At 40.6% G+C, this 20,745-nt stretch overlaps 2 protein-coding genes and 1 long non-coding RNA gene across 4 annotated transcripts in view; 2 read left to right on the forward strand and 1 right to left on the reverse strand.

The window, feature by feature from the left end:
- LOC108897819 (potassium voltage-gated channel subfamily KQT member 4) overlaps positions 1–8,188 on the forward strand; it is a 45,637-nt gene extending 37,449 nt beyond the window's left edge. Inside the window, 4 exon segments of the mRNA XM_051066627.1 lie at positions 3,608–3,739; positions 3,860–3,998; positions 4,484–4,741; positions 4,908–8,188. Of these exon segments, the coding sequence (XP_050922584.1) occupies positions 3,608–3,739; positions 3,860–3,998; positions 4,484–4,687 (475 nt within the window). The 3' untranslated portion in view covers positions 4,688–4,741; positions 4,908–8,188.
- On the reverse strand, positions 6,877–11,661 carry cfap300 (cilia and flagella associated protein 300). 2 transcript variants are annotated; one of them, XM_018697614.2, is made up of 7 exons: positions 11,089–11,661; positions 10,667–10,748; positions 10,043–10,112; positions 9,752–9,909; positions 9,486–9,658; positions 9,328–9,394; positions 6,877–9,132 (listed from the first exon to the last, which is right to left on the reverse strand). In XM_018697614.2, exons 2-7 carry the CDS (start codon positions 10,742–10,744, stop codon positions 9,001–9,003), a joined length of 678 nt encoding a protein of 225 aa, XP_018553130.1. In that variant the 5' UTR covers positions 10,745–10,748; positions 11,089–11,661; the 3' UTR covers positions 6,877–9,000. The 2 variants fall into 2 exon arrangements, with proteins under 2 accessions (XP_018553130.1, XP_018553129.1); XM_018697613.2 differs by lacking the exon at positions 11,089–11,661 and adding an exon at positions 10,864–11,075.
- An 84-nt stretch (positions 11,662–11,745) lies between these two features.
- Positions 11,746–13,423, forward strand: LOC108897821 (uncharacterized). The gene is made up of 2 exons (XR_001963355.2): positions 11,746–12,107; positions 13,024–13,423. It is a non-coding gene; the product is annotated as an uncharacterized LOC108897821 (long non-coding RNA).
- Positions 13,424–20,745: the final 7,322 nt, after the last annotated feature.

Genomic DNA, 20,745 nt, shown 5'->3' on the forward strand with positions numbered 1-20,745 from the left:
CCAGTCTCCAGGGGGGTCTGATTAGAGTGGATTACAACGGCTCTCTTTTCGGTCCCTTATGTCAGCACCATACGCGCACAGCGGTTCTCATGGTAGCGTGACGCCGTGTGTTTGGTTCCTTATGCGCTCTGTGATGCTTCTAAATGAAGTGGGTAAGTGTGTGTAATATATAGGTGTGTATGAGGCAATGTTAGGGATGCTGAAATCCACCTGGCCAGTCAAAATAGCCCCAAAATATATTAGAGGAATGTAGAGACCCAGAAAAAGTCACTTTTGTCTGAGCATCCATTTTTATTAAAGTTGTAGTTCTTATTTTTATAGCTGCACTGGTGTAAACACTAACACTGTAAACACAGTATAAACCTGATCTACATACATGAATATGTGTGTTTCTTTCTGTATGTACCATGTCATAATCTTGAACGTGACTCAAGTAGCATCATTTCACGATTTGTTTTTGTCTGTGTGTGTGTGTGTGTGTGTGTGTGTGTGTGTGTATCTTAAGTGGCAGTCTCCCCAGTGTCTCAGGTGGTCAAGTGTGTCATCCATTAATCACAGGGTTGGGGGTTGGTCCCAGCTCCTGCTGTTTACATGTTGAAGCATCCCTGACCCCAGGTTTCTCCTAAAGGTTAGACGAGTACTTTGCATAGTGGCTCTGGTGCTGTCAGTGTGAGTTTGGGTGATTGAGTCAGTCCATCCATTTACCATCCTGTTTGGCTCATTGTCACTGTTAGTAACACAAGTCAGCTGTCTGACTCTGAAACAGGTACTTTGTTAACACTTAAACTGAAGGTTTCCCCTGTATAGACATACAGCAGGTGGATATTTTCTGTTCCAGGGATACAGAATGATATATTATTGTTTGATATTGTTAGGCCACTGATAGGGTATTATATGATCTCTCCTCAGGTTTGCACTTGACTCAGCAGATAGTTCTGACCTCAGCTGCTCTGTGCTGCAGACAATAGAAGAGAGGGACTTCCTATAGATAGTGCAGGTGTGTAAACAGCAGGTGCTCTACACACACACACGTACGCATGCAGCGTCTTAGCGAGGTTCACGATTGATGTCTGTGAGACACAGTGTTGTGCAGCAGGCCTTAGTGCTGAGACTTCACTTTAGAAAGACGCATGTGGTTTATCAGTGCCTGGCTGCCTGAAGAAATGCGTACGGTGTTCTGTTTATGTACGGAGGGATAGGCAGAGGGAGCAAGAGGAGAAGAAAAAGGTGTTTTATTTTTTTGTGCTCTCTCTGCTGTGACTCTTCACACGCACCAATCCAATACTGCACAAAACTCAAAATTTCTGCACGTTTGCAGTCTCAGATGAAATCCCTGCTTTATTAAATAAATAGTTTGGACATACTTACTATTTATAACCATTTGATCTTTTGTCATCGTCATCAGTTTTTGTAGTGTTTCAGCTGTAATATTTTTAAACTTGTATAATGTTTATGCAGTATATTTCGCTGGAAGAATGATTGAACGCACGCTCTGTAGCTTGTGCGTTAGATTCTGTTCACTTAGCAGGTAGGCAGTCTTATCTGGCGAAGAATCAGACTTGTCCCTGCAGTGGCTCACCCTACTTGGCCCACCTAGGATACGTGTCAGCATAACAGTCATTTTTAAGTCACAGATAAAACCTCGCCATTGGAGACTATCAGGGATCCACCTTTGCTGAATTGCAAAAATATTTGCTCTAGCTATGCAAGCATTTTGTGGCACAGATGACACTTCCTGTCCTTCCAATCATCGCTGTGTTTTTACGTCTCAACTTCCTAACATTAGGAAGGTATAATATCTTTCCGTGAGCAGTGCCAGCTGTGCTGTACCACTGCCAGTTACAGTTGCACCGTAGCTGGAAGTTTTCTGGTGGTGGTGGGAAGGAGTGAGAGGGGGGGCCACACTCAGACCTGACCACGTATTATGAAAGCCATTTCATCGACCGAGAAAGAGAGTCAGCATTTCGAAGAAACCCTTGGAGGATCCAAATCAAAATCCCCACCCACACCCTTCTCCTGTTTCCCCGGCCTTTTCTTTTACCTGCACCTGAGACCCACCCTGGCAAAAAAATCTGCATCTACCTGCAAAATAAGAAAAGACCGCCTGCAGAAAATACCCCAAACGCAGGAGTCATCAAGAAACAAAGAGTGCTGCGTGAGGAGGAAGAGTGCGCTGACGGCTGCTACGGCACCAGCTGTAGACCACCTCTCCTCCTCTTCCTCCTCCTCCACTCGCTCCTCTTCTCCTTTGCGCGCACCTTCTCTTCCTCTTTGTCGCAGCATGGGTCACTATGCAGACCTGTGTGTGGTTTATGTGGTCTGCGGTAAATGCAAGCGCTGCAGGCCCAGACAAAGGTTACAGTGGTTATTTCAGTCAATGACCCCTGTCACAAAGTTCAGATTTCACTTGCTCCTGCTTAGCTCATGTGTGTGGTTGTGTTACTGTTGACTGTGTGTTAAGGTATACTCATGCATGCATTTGTGGCATTATGTTTTGTGTGTGTGTGTGTGTGTGTGTGTGTGTGTGTGTGTGTGTGTGTGGTTGTGTATACAGATGTGTGTGTGTGAGATATTTTCCTGAAACAGCTGAGCGTTTCTGATCTTCTACCTCCCAGACCTTTGATGTGATTTCTTTTCTTCCTCCTGTGAAGGAAAGTGAGAGTATTATAGTGGACTTAGACATCTGGGTGTGAGAGATAGGATTTCCTCGTTAAAAAAAAAAAAAAAAAACATCCTTCCTTGCCCTCCCTCCCCTCCTCACTCCTTCGTCTCCCCCTGCTTGACTTGTAGTGCAATCCATCACAGGATCAGATGACAGCTCAAGTGTGTATATTTTGTCTCGCTTACATTCAGTGTTTCTAGTCCTTCTGCGGAGCCAGCATCTATCGCGTAAGTGATAAGAAGGGAATTGAATGACCCACCCAACACAGAAAGCCAAGCACTTGCACACACACACACACACTTAAACTTTCCTCCCACTATTTCTTGCGCGTCCTCCCTCTAGTATGACATTCGAGCAGAGCAACTCTGGCAGAGGATGTTGTCAGTGATGTACTCGGCGGGTACAGTAGTGCTTGGTTGACATTCCTCGGTGTGATTCCCCCTGCAGAGGGGATGTGTGGGTGGTGATGATGAGCTGTGTGCGCTGGAAGTGGGAGCAGCTGTGGTCCACCAGTAGCTCCAACATGGCTGTCACACTGACAAAAGAGCAAAAATGGGGCAATGCTCTGGTAGAGGTGTGTGTGTGTGTGTGTGTGTGTGTGTTACTCCAATCTGTGGATTTGTGCTAATTGCTGAAACAGCAAGTACTGATAAGCAAATGTCTCTGGAAGGTGTTGTCATCATCACAATATATCCACATGGTTTAGTAGAGGGGAGTTGCTCTGCTCTCTTTATGGGGCTGTTTGTGAATGATAAGGTCACTCTGACTGTAATTAATCTTGGTCTTCTCAGGGTGGGCCGTGTGGTTTGATAGCTGTCCTGCCCCTGCATTTTTTCCAAAGGTTTATTGTACATCCTTATATGTGGATGTGCAGGGTGAGGCTCTTTAAATGCAGCCGGAGGAGCGATAACAGCTTGGGGTTGTTTGTATTTGATGCATGTGTAGAATCTTAAAGTTCCTTGTGGCCAAGAGGAAATTTAAGGAGACGTTGCGTCCATATGATGTGAAGGACGTCATAGAGCAGTACTCCGCTGGACACCTGGACATGCTGGGCCGCATCAAGAGCCTGCAGATGCGGTAGGTATCTGACCAACCCTTCTGTTGCTTCATAACTGAATAAAGATAAAAACAAATCTCTATTTTCTAGAATATCTTATTCTTCATTACATTTATTATTACTGTTTGTTCTCCAAAAAGAGTGGACCAGATAATTGGACGAGGAGCTGTTCAGCCTGATAAAAAGGCACGCCCTGAAAAAGGAGAGAAGACGCCGCCAGAACTGGACCCACTGGATGAGCTAAGCATGATGGGACGTGTAGTCAAGGTGGAGAAACAGGTAACTGAGGTGTAATTTGATTTATTCAGCATTTGTGGAACCAAGTTTTCTTTGAGATTATATAAATCAATCAAAAATGTCATTTATACTCATTCTGGTGGATACAAAAAAAGCTGCCATAAAAAGCACAGGAAGTGCAATGAACTGAGAGCAGGAAATGATGTAATTTAGCATGTAAGAGCATCAATCCCTGTTCTACTTGGTCAATGTTTTTTTTTTTCATCCATCTGTCTTTTCTACAGCTCCCGAGACAGTTAACGGTTGACACCTAATGAATATGTTGTTTTTTAATGCTAAGAAATAAGTACAAACACTCAGTAAATACCCACTGAGCTGCAGCGTCATCATTCATCATATCAGAAACAGTGATGAAACAAACTCTATGAAGAAAATCCCCCACTAACCTACAGAAGCTAGTGAAATTCAGCCAGGATCTGGTGATACAAAGTGTGAAACAAACTTGCCACTTGTGTATGTTTTCTCAGGTACAGTCCATAGAGAATAAACTGGACCTCTTGCTCAATTTCTACTCCCAGTGCCTAAAGAAAGGCTCATCCCACTTAACCCTGTCCTCCCTCTTGGAGCCCGACCTGACATCTGACTACCACAGCCCCACGGACCAAAGAGACCTCTTCCCCTCCGCTAACACGCTCAACATCTCCCAGTCTGAAAGCGGCAACTTGGAATGACAGCAAGCCAAGCGATCTGGGGGCTGTTTGAGCACAGACACAAAACCCTTTACAGTACGTCTTCCTTTGGCTGAGTCCTCACTCAGAGCAGCCCGAACTACATGTCCTCTCTTCCTTTCATTTCAGTTCTGCCTGCTATGATTTGTCCCCCCTCCCTCCCTCCCTCCCCCCACCCAACCCAACCCATCTCAAATATGAATCCTCACCTATTTTCTTTCAGTTTCCACAGCTGATACAAGCAAAGGCCACCAGATGGCTCCACCTGACAGGGAGCCTCGGCCAAAGCTGCTCGCTGGATGGCAGTCTCCACCCACTAGATGAAGATGGAGATACAGAGAGGACACGTGAACAACTGTTACTTGACTACTGAACCACTGTCACCCACTCACCTCATGCTATATATCTATGCCTACTTTGAAGTTTCAACTGTAGATAATCAGACTCAGAAGTTTTGAAGTTTCGTAAATCTTTGGAGAAATCTTTTTTCCCCTTCATCATTTTGTTTTTTCTTGGCTGCTTGAATCAACTGACTGAGAGTTTTCTGACTCTGTTGACAATGCTGCAAGTTATTTGTTCAGTACCTTAGGATTGGCATCACAAGTCTTCGATACTGTGATGAATGTAATAGGTACCACCTGCAAATTTTCCACTCACACCACCAGAAAAACAAATAAACAACTAGAGGAGCTGTCGACAGGGAAATAATCTGCTCCCCTGGACTCAGACGGGCCGACTGGGCAGAGAGCCACCTCGCCAAAGCACCAAACCTCCACGGTACAACTTCCCACCCAAAACAAGGGAGTTATAAATGTGTAAAACCTGCTTTAATCGGCCCAAACCTGTCACATGAAAACAGAGCTGGAAGAATGTGACCGATGTGTACTGTACATTGTTGTTTTGATCTCCTTTTGTTTTCTCTGAAGTTACGTCTCCAACAAGCCCACTTGCAAAAAAAAGAAGAAAAAAAGAAGAAAAAAAAAACATTATTCCCTGTTTGGCTGGCACCCAAGTGAGGAATGTTCCCTCTTATTTAGGATTATATAGAGCCAAAATGTCCTTTCACTGGTCTAAAATCCCTGCTTTGCAATGTATGCAAGGCTGTTGTACCTCTTTGAGCGTTCCAGTAACCTGAATCTACGTTTTTAACGTGACCTTTAAAACTCTCTGTCTTGCAGCCCACCCTCCAAACATGCATGTTCCTCAGATGAGACTTGTAGATAAAACTTGACTGATCCTCAGTCAGAATTAAGGCATTTACATTTACATTTACATTTCCTCCTCGCAACTTGCATCGAACCTCAGGTCAGGTTTTACCACGTCAGCTGGTTCAGGCAGTCAGTATTCACAGCCTTTCTTAACAGGGAGGATAGTTCTCACAGTCATCGGATGCTACATGCACTTGCAGAAACTTTTTTCAGCCAGCTTGGTTCGGTTTTAGATGACAAACAGCCTGTAAGGTGTCCCAGGTCTAACGCATGAAATTCCAGGCCATTATCCTCATTAATGCACGTGTCTTAGGAAATGGTTCCAGCCTAACAGCTTCACTACAAACAGACAGTGTTCAGGGTCGGGCTCCAGTCATCGCCTGTAGGTGTCACTGACTGTCAATGCCAGTCCACTTTTACTCTCTTCTGTCTTTTCTTCTTTCTTGGAGACGCACAGTAAATGCTCTGTGCTTGTGGACAAAACTGGAGAGTGCACAAAGGCACACACACACAGACACACAGACAGACACACAGCACACACACACACACAATGAATGAAAGCAATTTCTTTACTTAAATACTTTGGCACTTGATAAATATGACACGTTTTTGTCATGTATAACTTTTTTGTTTTGATTTGTAATTATGTTCATGCACTTGATTTTGTGTAACCTATAACAGCAAATTTCTATGTTTTTTTAATTATTTTTTTGTTTTGTTTTGTTTTTAAAGTGAATGTAGGATTTAAGTTAATATATTTCATTCAGTTAGATATGATCTTAAAATAAATGTGGCATTTTTGTCAAGTTCAATCATGGATGACACAACTGTAACTACACACACAGCCGATCAGGTTCACACACGCACACGACTCACAGAGCTCATACGTATATTTTTTTAGTGTCATCAGATAATTGTTGCCAGCTTCAACTAAGAAAACATCCACCATATTGTATTTGGCCAGTGAAAACAGTTCTTCTGTCCCTCTGAGTGATTTCATTTATTTGGTTCAGTCACGCCAGTTGACTCAGGTGCTCCACTCCCCCATTCAAGCCAAACCTAGACTTCAAACAGTGAATGTACTTCAGTGCTGCCATGAGGAATAAGATGGCACTGCGGAACTTGCTCTTGGTATTGTAAAACGTTTGCATTCATTTAATAGAGAAATGCTTGGTAGCTTTATTCTTTGGCCTAAATTACAACAAGAGATGCCTCGCTGTTAGAGGCATTATTACACTTATCAACATTGTCACTTCACTGTCACCTGGAATGTTGAGCTTCATGAAAATTTATGTAAGACCACTGTATTGCATGTTGTTGTTAGTGGTGGCCCCAGGATTAGAAAAAAAACCCATTAGGGATGTCTTCTGTAGAGTCTTGAGTCAAGACATGAGAGGAAATGACCTGTGCCTTCTATGTCCTCGTTCTGTAACTGATATGGTGCGGCTTTCTATCTCAAACTTACATATAAAAGCTGCTTTGACGACAACAGTGTTTCATAAAAATATCACACGAGGATAGCCATGCTCTCTTTTTTCAAAATGTTGATCTAACTAAAGAAACACTATCAAAATTGTTATGAACACTTAGTTTTTAGGGGTGTTAGTCTTTTATGACTATTGCAACCTTTGATATTTTCTGAGAATATTACTGTATATGTAGCATATCATGGTAACTCTACCAGGACCTCCTCGCGTCGGCGCCCTTACTGTATTTTAACACCTGTCAGATCTGGAGGCATGGACGCTTGTATCAGCACAGGAAACTCTGCAGGCATGTCTCCTTTCATAAGCATGTCACAATAGATCAGAATGGCTTCCACACAACTACCTCTGAGGCCACTAGGGGGCGCTAGTCTAGGAAACCAAGTATGAGAAACAGTAACTGATTGTCTAACTGACTGAATGCTATGCATGACTCAATCTGCACGTTCTCTTTTCTCTTGTCACTCTGTTCTTTCTCATGACGTCCTTACCATCCATCGTTCACTGACTTGCTGCCATTTGACATTCCAGCTCGTTTCCCTTTAACTGCTCTCTTAGGTATTGGAACTGTTGTTAAAATGAAACACAGATTATCAAAGCAATAAGCAAAATGCTAACCTAACAAAGTCTTCCAATTCCAATTGATGTAGCTACTGGTTGATGACATATGATGCTTATCTTATTTTCTAATCTAATGCACACCTCTATTTGATCTTTTAAATAGATACAAAATGTTTATCTGCTGAAGATAAAATTAGCTCACTTGACTAACTTATTAATTTATTTGTTTCAATAAAGCTCTTTGGACTGTATGTTGACTTTTCTCTTTTCCTTAAACTGAACTATTCCAAATAATAGTGGGTAATGTTTTATATTAACAGAATAACAGTGTTTATTGCAGGTTTTGAAATCACATGGCAAAAAATGGATGAACATACCCACGAAAGTGATGTTTTAAAGGAACTATTTGTAACTTTTTGCAATTGCTACATAGCCAATGTTAGGATTAACAGTTTTTACCAATCTAGAAGAAATGCATCAAACTTTACTCCTTTATTTTCCAAGAGTTGTCCAGTGATGGAAAGCAACGCCAATGTTTCGTTTCTATTTCTATCACTTCTTTTCTTTTACTGAAGCTGGCATGCTAACCAGCTAGCTCCAGCCCAGCAAGCCTGTCAAGTTATTTTCCAATAGCAACTCACTGTAACATCCAGACTGCCCTGAAGAAATAGCATTGCTCTGGCGGTGCATTATAACCTCTTGTATTGTATACGCAGTGATGGCTGAAGCTCTTGAACAAACCACCAACAAATGCTCCCAGGCTGGTTAAAAAGATTTTATTGCAATTATATTTACTTAACTAGAACAAAAATAATGATTTCTTCTCAATCTGGTAAATTCTCCTTTTTGTACCCAGGTTTCTGTTTTGCTCTGCATTTGACTGTATTTGACTGCATTTTTCACTCAAATTTCTCAACAGTAAAGGAGGAAAGTTAACTGACATCAGACTGAACTCCTTCAGCTAAAGCTCAAACTCTAAGCTGATGTGTTTGTACATACACTGTCAGATTGTCCAGCAAGTGACTGACAGGTTTGATACGGGACAATTTTGGGTTCTTCACTGTCACAAAGTGAAGTTTCCAACACCATAGAAGTGGTGGAACAAAGTCACATGTCGTTTGAAGGGGTCAACAATCAAAAAGGCAAACGTCCGCTCCTCCTCTCGTCTCCCAGGGTAACATCTCCCTGACTCATCCTGTAAAGGATAAATAATTGTGAATGTTATTGTTGAAGATTTAAACTGAAAAAATCTACTTGGGGTTAAATCTATAATGTAATGTAATGTAATGTAAAGCATTTACTTTGACTAAATGTCTATTACAACAGATTCATGATAGACACACAGTTTTTCATGTGAACAGCTTGAACAAACACTCAACCATTGACTTACATGGGCACTGACTTTGAGCACAGTGGAGACAACACTCATCTTCTTTGTATCTGGATCCTTCTGAACACTTAAGAATAGAGCATAAAATTACAAGTTTAGTATTATGACTTACACAGGTAAGACATGTCTACATATTTGGAGATTATCAGTGTGCTCACCTGATTAGATCTTTGTACACTTGCTTTGTGGTGTTGATGTAAGGATCAATGGTGTCTTCATACTGACAAAGCTCTCCTCCGAGACACAAGTGCTTGAAGAGATGAAAAAGAAACTCTCCTCGCTCCTCTCTCCCAATCACGTTGTAGTGTTCACTGTCCTCTTCCTGCAGCATCTGGAGGAACACAGGAAGAAGTGCACAGACCTCATGTCAAAAAAGATGGATGCAGACAGGCAGATGGATGGATGAAGGAGGAGAAAAAGCCACCTGTCTGAGTTCATCATAGTCAGGGTAGACATCATGAAAGCATTTAACTACATGTCCAGAGGGTCTCAGGATGCCACAAGAGTAGATTGGGTCAAACAGCTCCATGGAGACTTTAGTGCATGGCACCACCTCGACGTCAACAGATACCACTGGCTTATCTAGACACACACACACACACACAAACACAGAAAAGTCAAAAACATTCCACATCTGACTGCAAATATTGCTAAAGCAGATGAGATCCATTTCCTATGATCAGTGATGAAAGGCTTTCTGGGGGACGTTACATACCAAGAGGCACCCAGACGCTGGCCTCCATCTTTTTCAGACTGGATACCACATCAGGGTCTCTGAAGAAACACTGCATGTACAGAGTGATATCAAGAGCATTCAAATATGATTAAAATATGTAATACATTTTTATTAAACAGACAACCTGTAATTGTTTTTCATGACACTGATGAGCCCGGTCTACTTCAGCACCACTGTTGATTGTGGTTTTTCAGGACTGAAAATTATCAGAGAGTAAAGTCCTATTAATTGACCACTGCAACTATTGTCCTTATTGATTAATCTATCTTCCATTTTCTCAATTAATCTATTATTCGTTTAGTTTATGAAATGTCAACAAATGGTGAAAATGCCCATTCAAATGTCCACTGTCTGCCCAAGAGTCCAAAACTCAAAGATATTTTCATAAACTATCATACATAACAAAGAAAAGCAACAAGTTTTTAAATTTGAGAAGCTAAACTCAGCAAATGACATTTTTGCTGAAACCAATATTTGATTATCAAAATAGCTGCCAACTTATTTTGTTTTGCACATCTAATCAGTGAATTGACTACTTGTTGCAACTGCACATCAATTACAATAAGAAAGAGCATGATTGGGTAATGACATGGTTGGTCTTACCAGTGCAAACTTTTCACTGTTGTAGGTGTAAAAACTCTGGTCAAAGCTGTAGGACTGAGCTGAAATCCTCCCCAGCATGGACCTGAAATTAACACACATCCATGAGAAGTCCATGCACAATTAATATCTACAGTAAAGAAGACGATCATGTCTAAAATGGATTTATTTGAACCGTCGAGTTAGCTAAATTTCTTTACCATTTCATTAACAGTGCTAAAGTGTCTTTATTCTGTAGGAAAGAGAACTTCTTGGAGCAAAGAGGACTAAAAGAAAACGTTTGCTCAAACGTGGAATTCTCTCCTGCCATTTTACTCATTTTCAGCTAATGTTAGCCTACAAAAACTGTGAGCACTCGCTCGTCTTCACAAACAAGCGGCAGGTTTGTAGGCGTTCACAAGCCAATCAGCGACAGGTGTACTCACCAACGGCCAATGGGCGTCTGCTTTTGTCACTTTGTACCGGCTCCAAGAAATTACCACACAGTGAGTAATCCTGTTTTTCCTATCTCGGATTCGCGTGGCGTTGCCTTGACAACGGACGCTGGTAACGTCTCCGCTTGTGACTAGAACATTCTTTTTCAAACAGCTAACGCTAACGCCAGCATTTCCTTTGATTTTACTTTGTTACTGTCGTCCATTGGTCCTCAGCAGCTGCTCCAACTGTCTTAATTTAACGCACTTTTAAATGTATATCGAGCTAATCATACTAATCAACGTGAATAAGCGTTGGTCAGGAATCTGTTTAGAGCCACCAGAGGGCGCCCTGGGCCTGCTTTAGAAACTCACTACCTTGGCTGGATGTCAGACTGGTTTCTTGTCCTTAACCATTTTTCCACCGCAGTGCTCATACATCACCATCTCCAGTATGATCCTCTTCATCTGTAGACTACCTTTGTTCTCATTTTTTCTTCTATTTCATGCCATATTTAAACAGATAACTTAGATATCCTGTCCAAGTGCTAAGAGGACCAATCTCAATCTGCTGATGAAGACTGTGCAAGAACTTGATTTGAGTTGTTAAAAGAAAATACACATTCCTGCTTTATTTACACTTACCTTAACTCAACTAACTTAACACAAAAAGGGCAATTACCCTTTAACCACCAATCTGACATTTATAGATTTTTTTTCTTCTTTTATTACATCACATCCAAAGGGCACTATGTCCTCCCAAGCTTCCTTCCAGTTCAGGATGATAGACTGCATATGCCTCTATGCTTGCTCTTGTACATGTGTTTACTCTTGTACAGCCTACGCAGAGCTTTTTTCTCCCCACACACGAGTCACTCCTCTAACTTCCTACAGATCCCTACAAATATTTTCACTCATCCTGGCTCAAATACTCATTTCATTCCTATCATTCCAGGATGTTCGAGGAAGTTGTATCCTTTTGATCCACATTCCATTATAGGACACCCAGACCCTGATATTTCCTATGAGAGGTAAGCCAAGAATATCCGGTGTGGGGACACCCTCAAGTCATGATAATGTAACCATTATGTGTCGCCTCTTTAAATGTAGTTTCTCTTGGTCTCACAAAAGTGTGTGCATCACGAAACCTACAATTTAATACTATCATTTTCTGGCCTCTACAGTTTAATAGGGAGTGTGAATGACAAAAATGACCAAACATTTTGAAATGAATTATCATATTAGTGAATTTTTTCTTTTCTTTCTTTCTTTCTGTCTTTTTTTTTTTTTAAATCTCTGACCTTTTTAACTAAACCTCTTATGGTTTTAGGTAGTTTCATCTCAGCTGGTCATATCAGTGATGAGACGCTAGAGAAAGATAGGAAATCATTAGGGGCTACAGAAACAGACAGACCTTCCTCAATATTAAACTGCTAATGTAATTATATAATGTCCCTGTTAAATGCTTTAAAGATGCTGCTTCTTTAAAGTTGCAGATTAAAGTTGCAGGTTGAAGACATTAAAATGTACAACTGTTTCTCTTCTTCCTGTTAAGACTATTATCATCAAATGCATTATGATGTAAGACTGCACTGTGTAAACATATTCGCCACAAGTCAACTATTTTACCAAATTCAAATACTGATGATAATTGGAGTAATAAGTTCAACAATATTTAAACTTTATTTTCTCATGATTAAAATAGTGTGAGATCATTAGTATGTCTAGACAGTAACCAGCCCACTGCAAGCCACATAAAGTGGGGCCAAACCCAAAGAACTGACTGACAGAAGGAGAAGATTGTGCCTAATTAATGTTTTGACACTTTGCAGCTTGAATATAACCTGACATAACTGAGTCAGGACATTAAAATAGAAGGATTTTTCTCTTTGCCTGCTGATCGCTGTGTGGTAATTGCACTTGATTCCTCCTCATTACATCCATCAGGATCAAAATGGGAACTTGGCAGGCGGGAAGGTGAGGCAGGTGAGAAGATGTCACGGCTGAGGAATGCTGGGAGGTGACTGCTGTCTGCGATTGTATCTTTCCCTGACAGTTACAAAACAAAAAAAAAGACAGCAGAGACTGAGCTTTTTCCAGAAGCTGTTAAATCATGACAACTACATCTGCTTCATGATGTTCATTAGTTAAACATTCTCACAGATGAAGTACAGGAAATATAATCAAACATTAAACTAAAAAAAAAAAAAAATGTAATAATTACAGTTTTACAGACATTATTTTTGGTGTCTGGATTTTTGTTATTAATTAGGATTAATAACAAAATTACTGGTTACAACCCTGAGCTTGTGATTTTTACTTTTATTAAACTTCAAATTAAATATCAGATTTCCGAGTCACTCTCATTAAAACTCAATTATTCATTGTTATATTTTTATATGTCGAGATGCTCACAACTGCCAAGGCTGCTGTTTTCTGAAAGAGTCCTCTCCTGCATTATCAGACTGTCTCATCATAATCTGATTAAAACATAACAAAAAACCCTCCATGATAAAGGAAGAAAAAGGCAGAAAATTGGCATTTATGTGAGAGCAAAGCTGCTGATACTGTTAAAGCCTTGCTCCGAATTCCTTCCCAAGTTTAGCTATCTTAAGCAGAAATTCCTGCAGTAAGTTGTTGGACTGAAACCTCTTTTCTTATCTCTGCATCATTCCACTCAGAGCAAGAGAAAACAGCCACAGATGTTTAATCGCTAGAGGACGATCCATACTCACTTGTGCCTGAGCAGGATGAACGTGTTGTGCGATAGGGACAGTTCTGCAAATCAGTGAGATCAAAGAAAGAAAGATAAACTGAAAAGGAGAGGGGAGAAGGAGAAAGTCGAGGAGAGTTGAGACGGCCTGTGGCAGCAGAGCACTCGGTGTCAGTGGTTAGTGAGTGTTACTGAACTAATCATGTTTCCAATGACATTATCAGACCTGGACTCTCTTAGTGCAGGCTGTGTTTTCTATTCCCAAATGTCACTCAAACAATTAAAAGGCTTAACGTGGCTCCAGTGTGTAACATCCCCACCCTCACAGGCCTTCAGGAGGACCATTTCAAGCCATGTCATCATCTTTACCACTGTCATCATCTTCACAGGGTCAACCTTTACTAGGGTTTCTTTCCCTTATCTCCTCGCCTCATCTCATGTCACTAAAAAAGCTGAGTTGCAGCCACATTTCCAACCTACGTTTAAAAATCCTGAGTTGTCTGCTTCTTTTCTTTTGCACTGTTGTTTAAGTGGTGACACAAAGGGAAAAATACATTTTACACAGCAGAGAGTAATGTATGAACATTTATTTGATGAACACATAGACTGTACACACACACATGATAAACAGTTGCTATTGAGAAAGAGGAACCAAGGCAACAAGTTGTGCCCAGACTTAGAGAACAATGCAAAGATCCCACTGGGGTATTTTGATAATGACTGAATCAGTATCTGAAACTTTTCCTAATGATGTCATGGTGAGAGTGAACTCTGTGGCTGAGCTCTTTTTATTCTGTTCAGGGTCAGGCAGTGCAGGATATGAGTCCCACAGGGAGTTTGGTTATTCTCAGTCACTCTGCACCCTGCTCCTGTGTTTGTATGGCATGTTGTGATGATGTAGAGCAGCATGGCTCATGTCAACATTAGACCCAAACTCATTTAACCCCTGGTATATCTTTATTTGTGTTTGTGTGTTTATGGTTCACTTGGTGGTGACTCTGTACTTTTACAAAATGTCAGATATCTTTTATACATTCCATAGTTCTTCTTACTTTTACATTTTATTTTTGCATTTGCCAGATAGTCTTCTCTTAAATTTTACTTTTCAATCCACTTTGTCAATAATTTGAGAGTAATGCACCTACTTAATGCTATAGTGCAGTCGTCACTACATTTTTTGGGATGTGACCTTTTAAAGTGAAGAAATGTCCAGCTGTGACACATCCTCACATTTTATTTCATGTGGATGTGAGTTGTGCAAGTTCTAGAAAGTTATAGTTCCTTCTCGGATCGTTTCATCCGAGGGATTTCACACACACAAAAAAAAAGAAGCAAAAGATTAGAGAAAAGTCTGAAAAAAGTTAATTAACTTAATTTTGTGTCGTTTCAAACCACAGTGTGTATGCATGTAAAGGAACATGAGGCAGGTGAAAAGCTGAACTTGTAACGCACCAGAATATTCTCCTCTCATGTTTCATTTCTCTGCTTCAGAAAACATACAACCCACCTCAGTCCAAATGGGAGCATCAGAAACCAGAGCTAGTTTGTTTTGTCTTCATCCAAGTGCTCTCTTATTTTCCCTTGTTTATTAATCCCCCCACCGCGCTGTGTGATAGCGTATCTAAAATATTCCGGGAATCCTAGCAGAGCTCTGCAGCAACACGCCGAGGAGGAGGAATATGGAGGAAGGGGAGATGAGACAAGAGGGATAGAGATGGAGGTGGGATGGGAAGGGGCCACAGGTAGAGAGAGTCCCTTCAGATAAGACCTTCACTGATGTGCCTGTCCTTCAAAGTGTGTTTGATACTATCTGTGGGATTGTCTGCTCTGCGTCTCCTCACCACACTGCACCTCTTTAACCTAACCCTGTCGGCAACTTAACGTAACGTGTATTGATGGATAGCATGTGCTGTCATCTAATAGTGATGAATAGTGATCAGTGTTGATGCTCTTACAGGATTAGTGGTATGGTTTCACAGACAGAGGTCAATACTATTTTACATGGATAATAGCTGCTGTTTTGTTATGTACATGGTTTTTAAATAGTCTGCTCTTATAAAAACACAAACTAACAACAAATACACAAATACAATACAGCTTCTGTTTGTTATGAATCACAACGTGGAGATTTAGACAATGTAATCATCACAGTTGGTGGTTAAATTATGATAACAATCGCATGTTAAATATAAATACACTCGGGTTAAAAGCTAACTTCAACACGGTCGCATAACGTCATCGTCACCACCACTAAGCTTCCGACTAGTGATTTAATTAAGCACTAAACTAAACTCTCTGCGAAACCCTCTCTTCTTAGAAACTTAGTGATAGTTTGAAATAGTGTGACTATGAACACAACGAGGCTGTAAAGCGGGACTGGTGAGTAAATCAGTTTTCATATGCGGTTTTATGACATTACAACCTCCATAGTCTCATTTAGCCACTCGTTAGCAAGAGACACGTAAAAACTTCAAAAGTCATAGGTGGGGTATTTTCTGACGTATTTTATGTTGTAGAATAAAACGTGAAAATGTCTTGAGCTCGTGTTAACCACAGACCTTATTTCAGGCACTTAACTAAATGTAAATTAGAAGAACCCATTGACTTTGGGACGAGGAAAGCGGGAGTGCTAAGATGCTAGCTTACTTCCGGGTTTTAGGACTCATTTCTCCACCTCTCTGGCGACTGTAAGTTGTTTAGGTGTCTCATACTTTTGGCCATATATGGTATCACATAAAAACTCAAAGTATGCTTTTTAGTAAATTAACAAATTAATGACACAGTGGCTCTGTTTCTATCAGCACTATGTTACAGCTATTGTCTTGAAAGAGTCTAAACAAGTACTGTACACAAGGAAAGTGATGTTGAAATTGGTGACCTTTGAGAGGACATGACTTGTCTGTTAATCATACTGGTTGGTAATTTGTCATATGTCCATATGTCAAAGGGTCCCTGAGCAAATCTCTGACCCCCAAATTGCTCCAGATGTCGAGCACTTTGAATGTGTGGGAGAATAACATGAGTCACCTTGGACCAAGAGTGTCTGCTGAGTGAATGTAATATGCCTGGTTCCTGATGAAGAGAGAAGCAGGAATGGATGATGAAGTGCTCCAGTTTGTTAACATGAGACTGTCAATAGATAAGCATCTGACGCAAGTGCATTTTATATTAACAATACTTTCCATTTATGTTATCTGGGGCTCCAAGTTGATGGCTGAACTCGTTCATCTCTTGCCTCTCTCGCTCTCTTGACATTTGTGTGACAAGCCAAACACTCTCTTTATGCTTCTGTTTGGACCAGTTCTATCTTGGTCTCCATCGTTACGGCCCCTGTACAACCATCGACATGGAACATGATGCTGGATGTTCCGTAGGCGTCCAGGAATTTAATCCCATGTCTTTGCCAGCTTGTTATAGCCTCTGATGAAAACAGTCTTGCTCCCGTGACACTGACTGGTATCAACAAGCTCATATAGTCCCTGCCTGCCCTGCACATGCTGATGAAATCTTGGATATGCATTTGTGTTTAATGCTTATTTTATGCACGTAGCCAGTAAGTTTCTCAACTGTCCTGCTGTCCTTCAATACAAACCATTGAGACCAAGGAGTGGATGGAAAACAACTTGCTGAACTGAGAAGTGGGAGACCGAAGAGGAGGGAGGAAGCAGGAATCAAATTACCAGAGAATGTCTAATATTGGCCTAAAATAACACTGAAATCTCTTTAAAAATTAATTTACCATCTGAAACAAAGAAACCAAATTTTTCTAAAACCTGGGATGTTTCTTCAGTCTTGAATCCCTGTGGAGATCAGTGGATCGCTTGTGTAACAGTTGTGTGAGTGAGACAGGATAAACAGATGATAAACACAGGAGAGGTGCTGATGCTGCAGCCCCCTGAGCCTTCACCGCTGGCCCTCTGAGCTCTGCTCCACTCCAGATAAAACAAAACTCTTCCTCAGACCTAAATCTACCTCCACTTTATTTGTATAATAGATAATTTATGAGGAAATGAAGCTGTAAATATATTTTATGAGCTTTGTTCTATTTTGTCTGTATCGTGCTGTTTACTGCCCCATACTTTTATTTTATTATCTCAAGATTATATATTATTTAATTCAGTAAAAATTTGTTTTCTGGCTAACTTTCGTTAAGTTAACTCGGACTGTGTCCAAATATTTATACACAGTGTGGTGAATGAGTGAAAGAAGGAGTGATTTGATTTTGGAAAGAGCCAGATTAACAATGTATTAGCTTGTTATCTAACAACAAGTTCACAGTTTATTCAAAGGCCATATGTTTACCATCAATTCCTGTCTCATAACTGTCTGCAAACCATTATTATTTTGTAGAGACATTTATACTCCAAACAGAGAAGGTCAGATAACAGTGGATGTAGCTTCACAGCTGATAAAGTACGATAGCTTCCTACAATTTGTACTCTCCAGCTCTCTGTGTCTGTAAAGGTCAACTCTATCAAGATGACTTGCTATTGGTCAAAGGTGCAAATATGAGTGCCAAACTTAAATTATTTTGATGCAGACATTTTGTACAGGTTTACTTCTCCCCTATGTCGGACCCACAGATTGTGAACTGAATGAGTTCATCTTGAAATCTGTTTTTGTTTTAAATGCTGGTGTGATGAGACCTTTAAAGAGGTCAATGGAACAGACCTGGCGGATGTATTATGTCCCATCAGGAGAGATGAGTACTTTCAGTGAATGGATGGATGAATGGATGAGTGCAGGGATGGTTGACAGATATTGAGCAAGGGTGTTAAGACTACCACGGCTGGGTCAGTCCCTGTGGAGATGGAGGGATAGATGGACAGAGGGGGTGGACGGACCACCTGAGGCCTCCTCTTGTCTTTTTGTTTAAAGTATAGGGATGACATCATCGGTCAGAGAGAGGGTGTGTGTTAGAGGGACAAGCTATGCGGTGATTTTCCTCTCTTCTCCCTGTGGACACACACATTTAAAATCTGGACAGACCCTTATACAAGTGTTTCCTTCATTGTCCAGTGTTACATTTCCTCCCTTTGGAAGGCAAAGAATCTCTGTTGTTATTACATGAGACCCATACAGTCTCTATAAGCAAACTGTAATGTGAGCAGGCAGCTGAGTAATACACAGGAATCAAAGCAACAAGTCACTGCATATCACATACAGTGACTTTTACTTGGAATAAACTTGTGGCAACAAACTGTAGGAGGTCTTTATTTAATTAGACAAGAGACACCTTGGGGCACTGTTGTGTAATCTTTGGCTCTGAAGGTAGCATGAAGTGTCATTTAAAGTAATAAAATATCAACAAGGATCTTTTTGAAAAGATTTATAGTGACTGAGTTTGTGCCATATCTGTCTGGCAATTTAAAAAAAAAAAAAAAGTGATTTTAAAAAACTGAATTGTATTTGTTTTCCTCCTTAGTCCTGAAAAGATACCTAAACTGTAAAGTTAATATTTTACAACAAGATAAACATGACTCTGGCTTGCACTTACTGTATATTCACTGACGCTGTCAAATGTTTTTCTAGAACATATTCACTTTCAGCAACTGCTGAGCTTCAAAGAGAACTTGCATTTAAATTTGCTGACATTAATGAAGTTCAGAGATTTTTAGCAACTCAGTTTTTCCTATGACCAAATGATTCAGGATCTCTCACTTCTCATTCAGCAATAATCAGTCTGCAAGTTAGTGCTTTCACAATCAATATGAATCTGATGTGACAGACAGTCAGACGTGTGGGGGCAGCAGAGCAGACAGACAGACAGACAGACCGACCGACCTTTTACAGCATTGTACATCCTGCAGGAGGAGCTAACTAATCAATTTCTTCAAACTGTGGGCTTTGTCTAAGTGTATAAACCAATTTATATAATATCTGTTCTTATCAACTAAAGCATGATTTACATTTCTTATGCACTCGTAGTACATGGTCAAGTTTAGGGAAAGATGGTTGTCTTGGCTCAATACTGAAAAAGTCAAAAGTGATTAAAAGCATGTGACACAAACTTACTTTATTAACATTTAACCACACCTATGATCTTCCTCTAATTTTAACTGAAATGCATTTGTTGCCTAAACCCTCACCACACATAGCACTCAAGATGCAAAACCCTGCTCCCTAGTGTAAAAATCACACACACACACCCTCTCCACTCTGGCCACCACCTCAAGACTTGTGGTAACAAAAACAAAGCATTTCCTTCACTTTAACCGCAGAACATAATCCAGGCATTTTTCTCAAAACAAATTTTGAAACAAACAAATTAGTACTAAATAAATGACATTTCCTTGAGACAGGGTTGGTTTTCTGGTTTAAGCAAAACAGAAACAGAGAGCTTACAGTGTAATTTCTGACAATGAACAGATGCGCGCGCGTGTGTGTGCACAGTGTGTATATCTTGAGTTTTTACCCTTGCCCTTTGGTACAGTCAGTCACTTTCAGGAAACCTGACATCCTCTTTCCATAGTTTAGTCAGCTCAGTTTCAAATCTGCTAACTCAAGTGTCATGAGGATTTTCACATCCATGCAGTTAAGGTTTTTTCTTGTACCATCCTTGCCCTTGCTCCACTGACTGGCTGTGGGTCAGGTGTTTTGTCTTGGAGATATGCAGAACAAAAGCAACTATAGATCCCCAAACACTGTTTTACTCAACATGAGCGGGAATTTGAGCCTGAAACTTATAGGGGACTAGTATAGATGTACTGTATCTCATATTTCACACTCTGTGAAGCTGTTTGTGTTTGTGTGAGTTGTTTTGTGAGAAGCACAGAGTGTCCAAACAAAAAACGTCCACTGCTTTTCAAAAACAAGTGCCATAACTGCAGCTGCAGGAAAGAGAGAACAAACAGTACAATGAAATTCTGATAGTGTCCCAAATGTCTGTACTTCTCATCAACATCAACACGTGGGTGTTTTTTCATACACCTGCAGCTACAGTAACTGCTGCAAAA

Source organism: Lates calcarifer, linkage group LG3 (assembly GCF_001640805.2).
Source record: "Lates calcarifer isolate ASB-BC8 linkage group LG3, TLL_Latcal_v3, whole genome shotgun sequence".
In the NCBI taxonomy this organism is placed as follows: Eukaryota; Metazoa; Chordata; class Actinopteri; family Centropomidae; genus Lates; species Lates calcarifer.

Excerpts from the sequence above, each read along its gene's own strand:
- cfap300 (XM_018697613.2), bottom strand. The coding sequence starts at position 10,982 with ATGAGTAAAATGGCAGGAGAGAATTCCACGTTTGAGCAAACGTTTTCT. Across the intron at positions 10,749-10,863 it reads TTAGCACTGTTAATGAAATG|GTCCATGCTGGGGAGGATTT; the intron begins GTAAAGAAATTT and ends TGTTAATTTCAG. Across the intron at positions 9,395-9,485 it reads GTGTACAAAGATCTAATCAG|TGTTCAGAAGGATCCAGATA; the intron begins GTGAGCACACTG and ends TCTATTCTTAAG.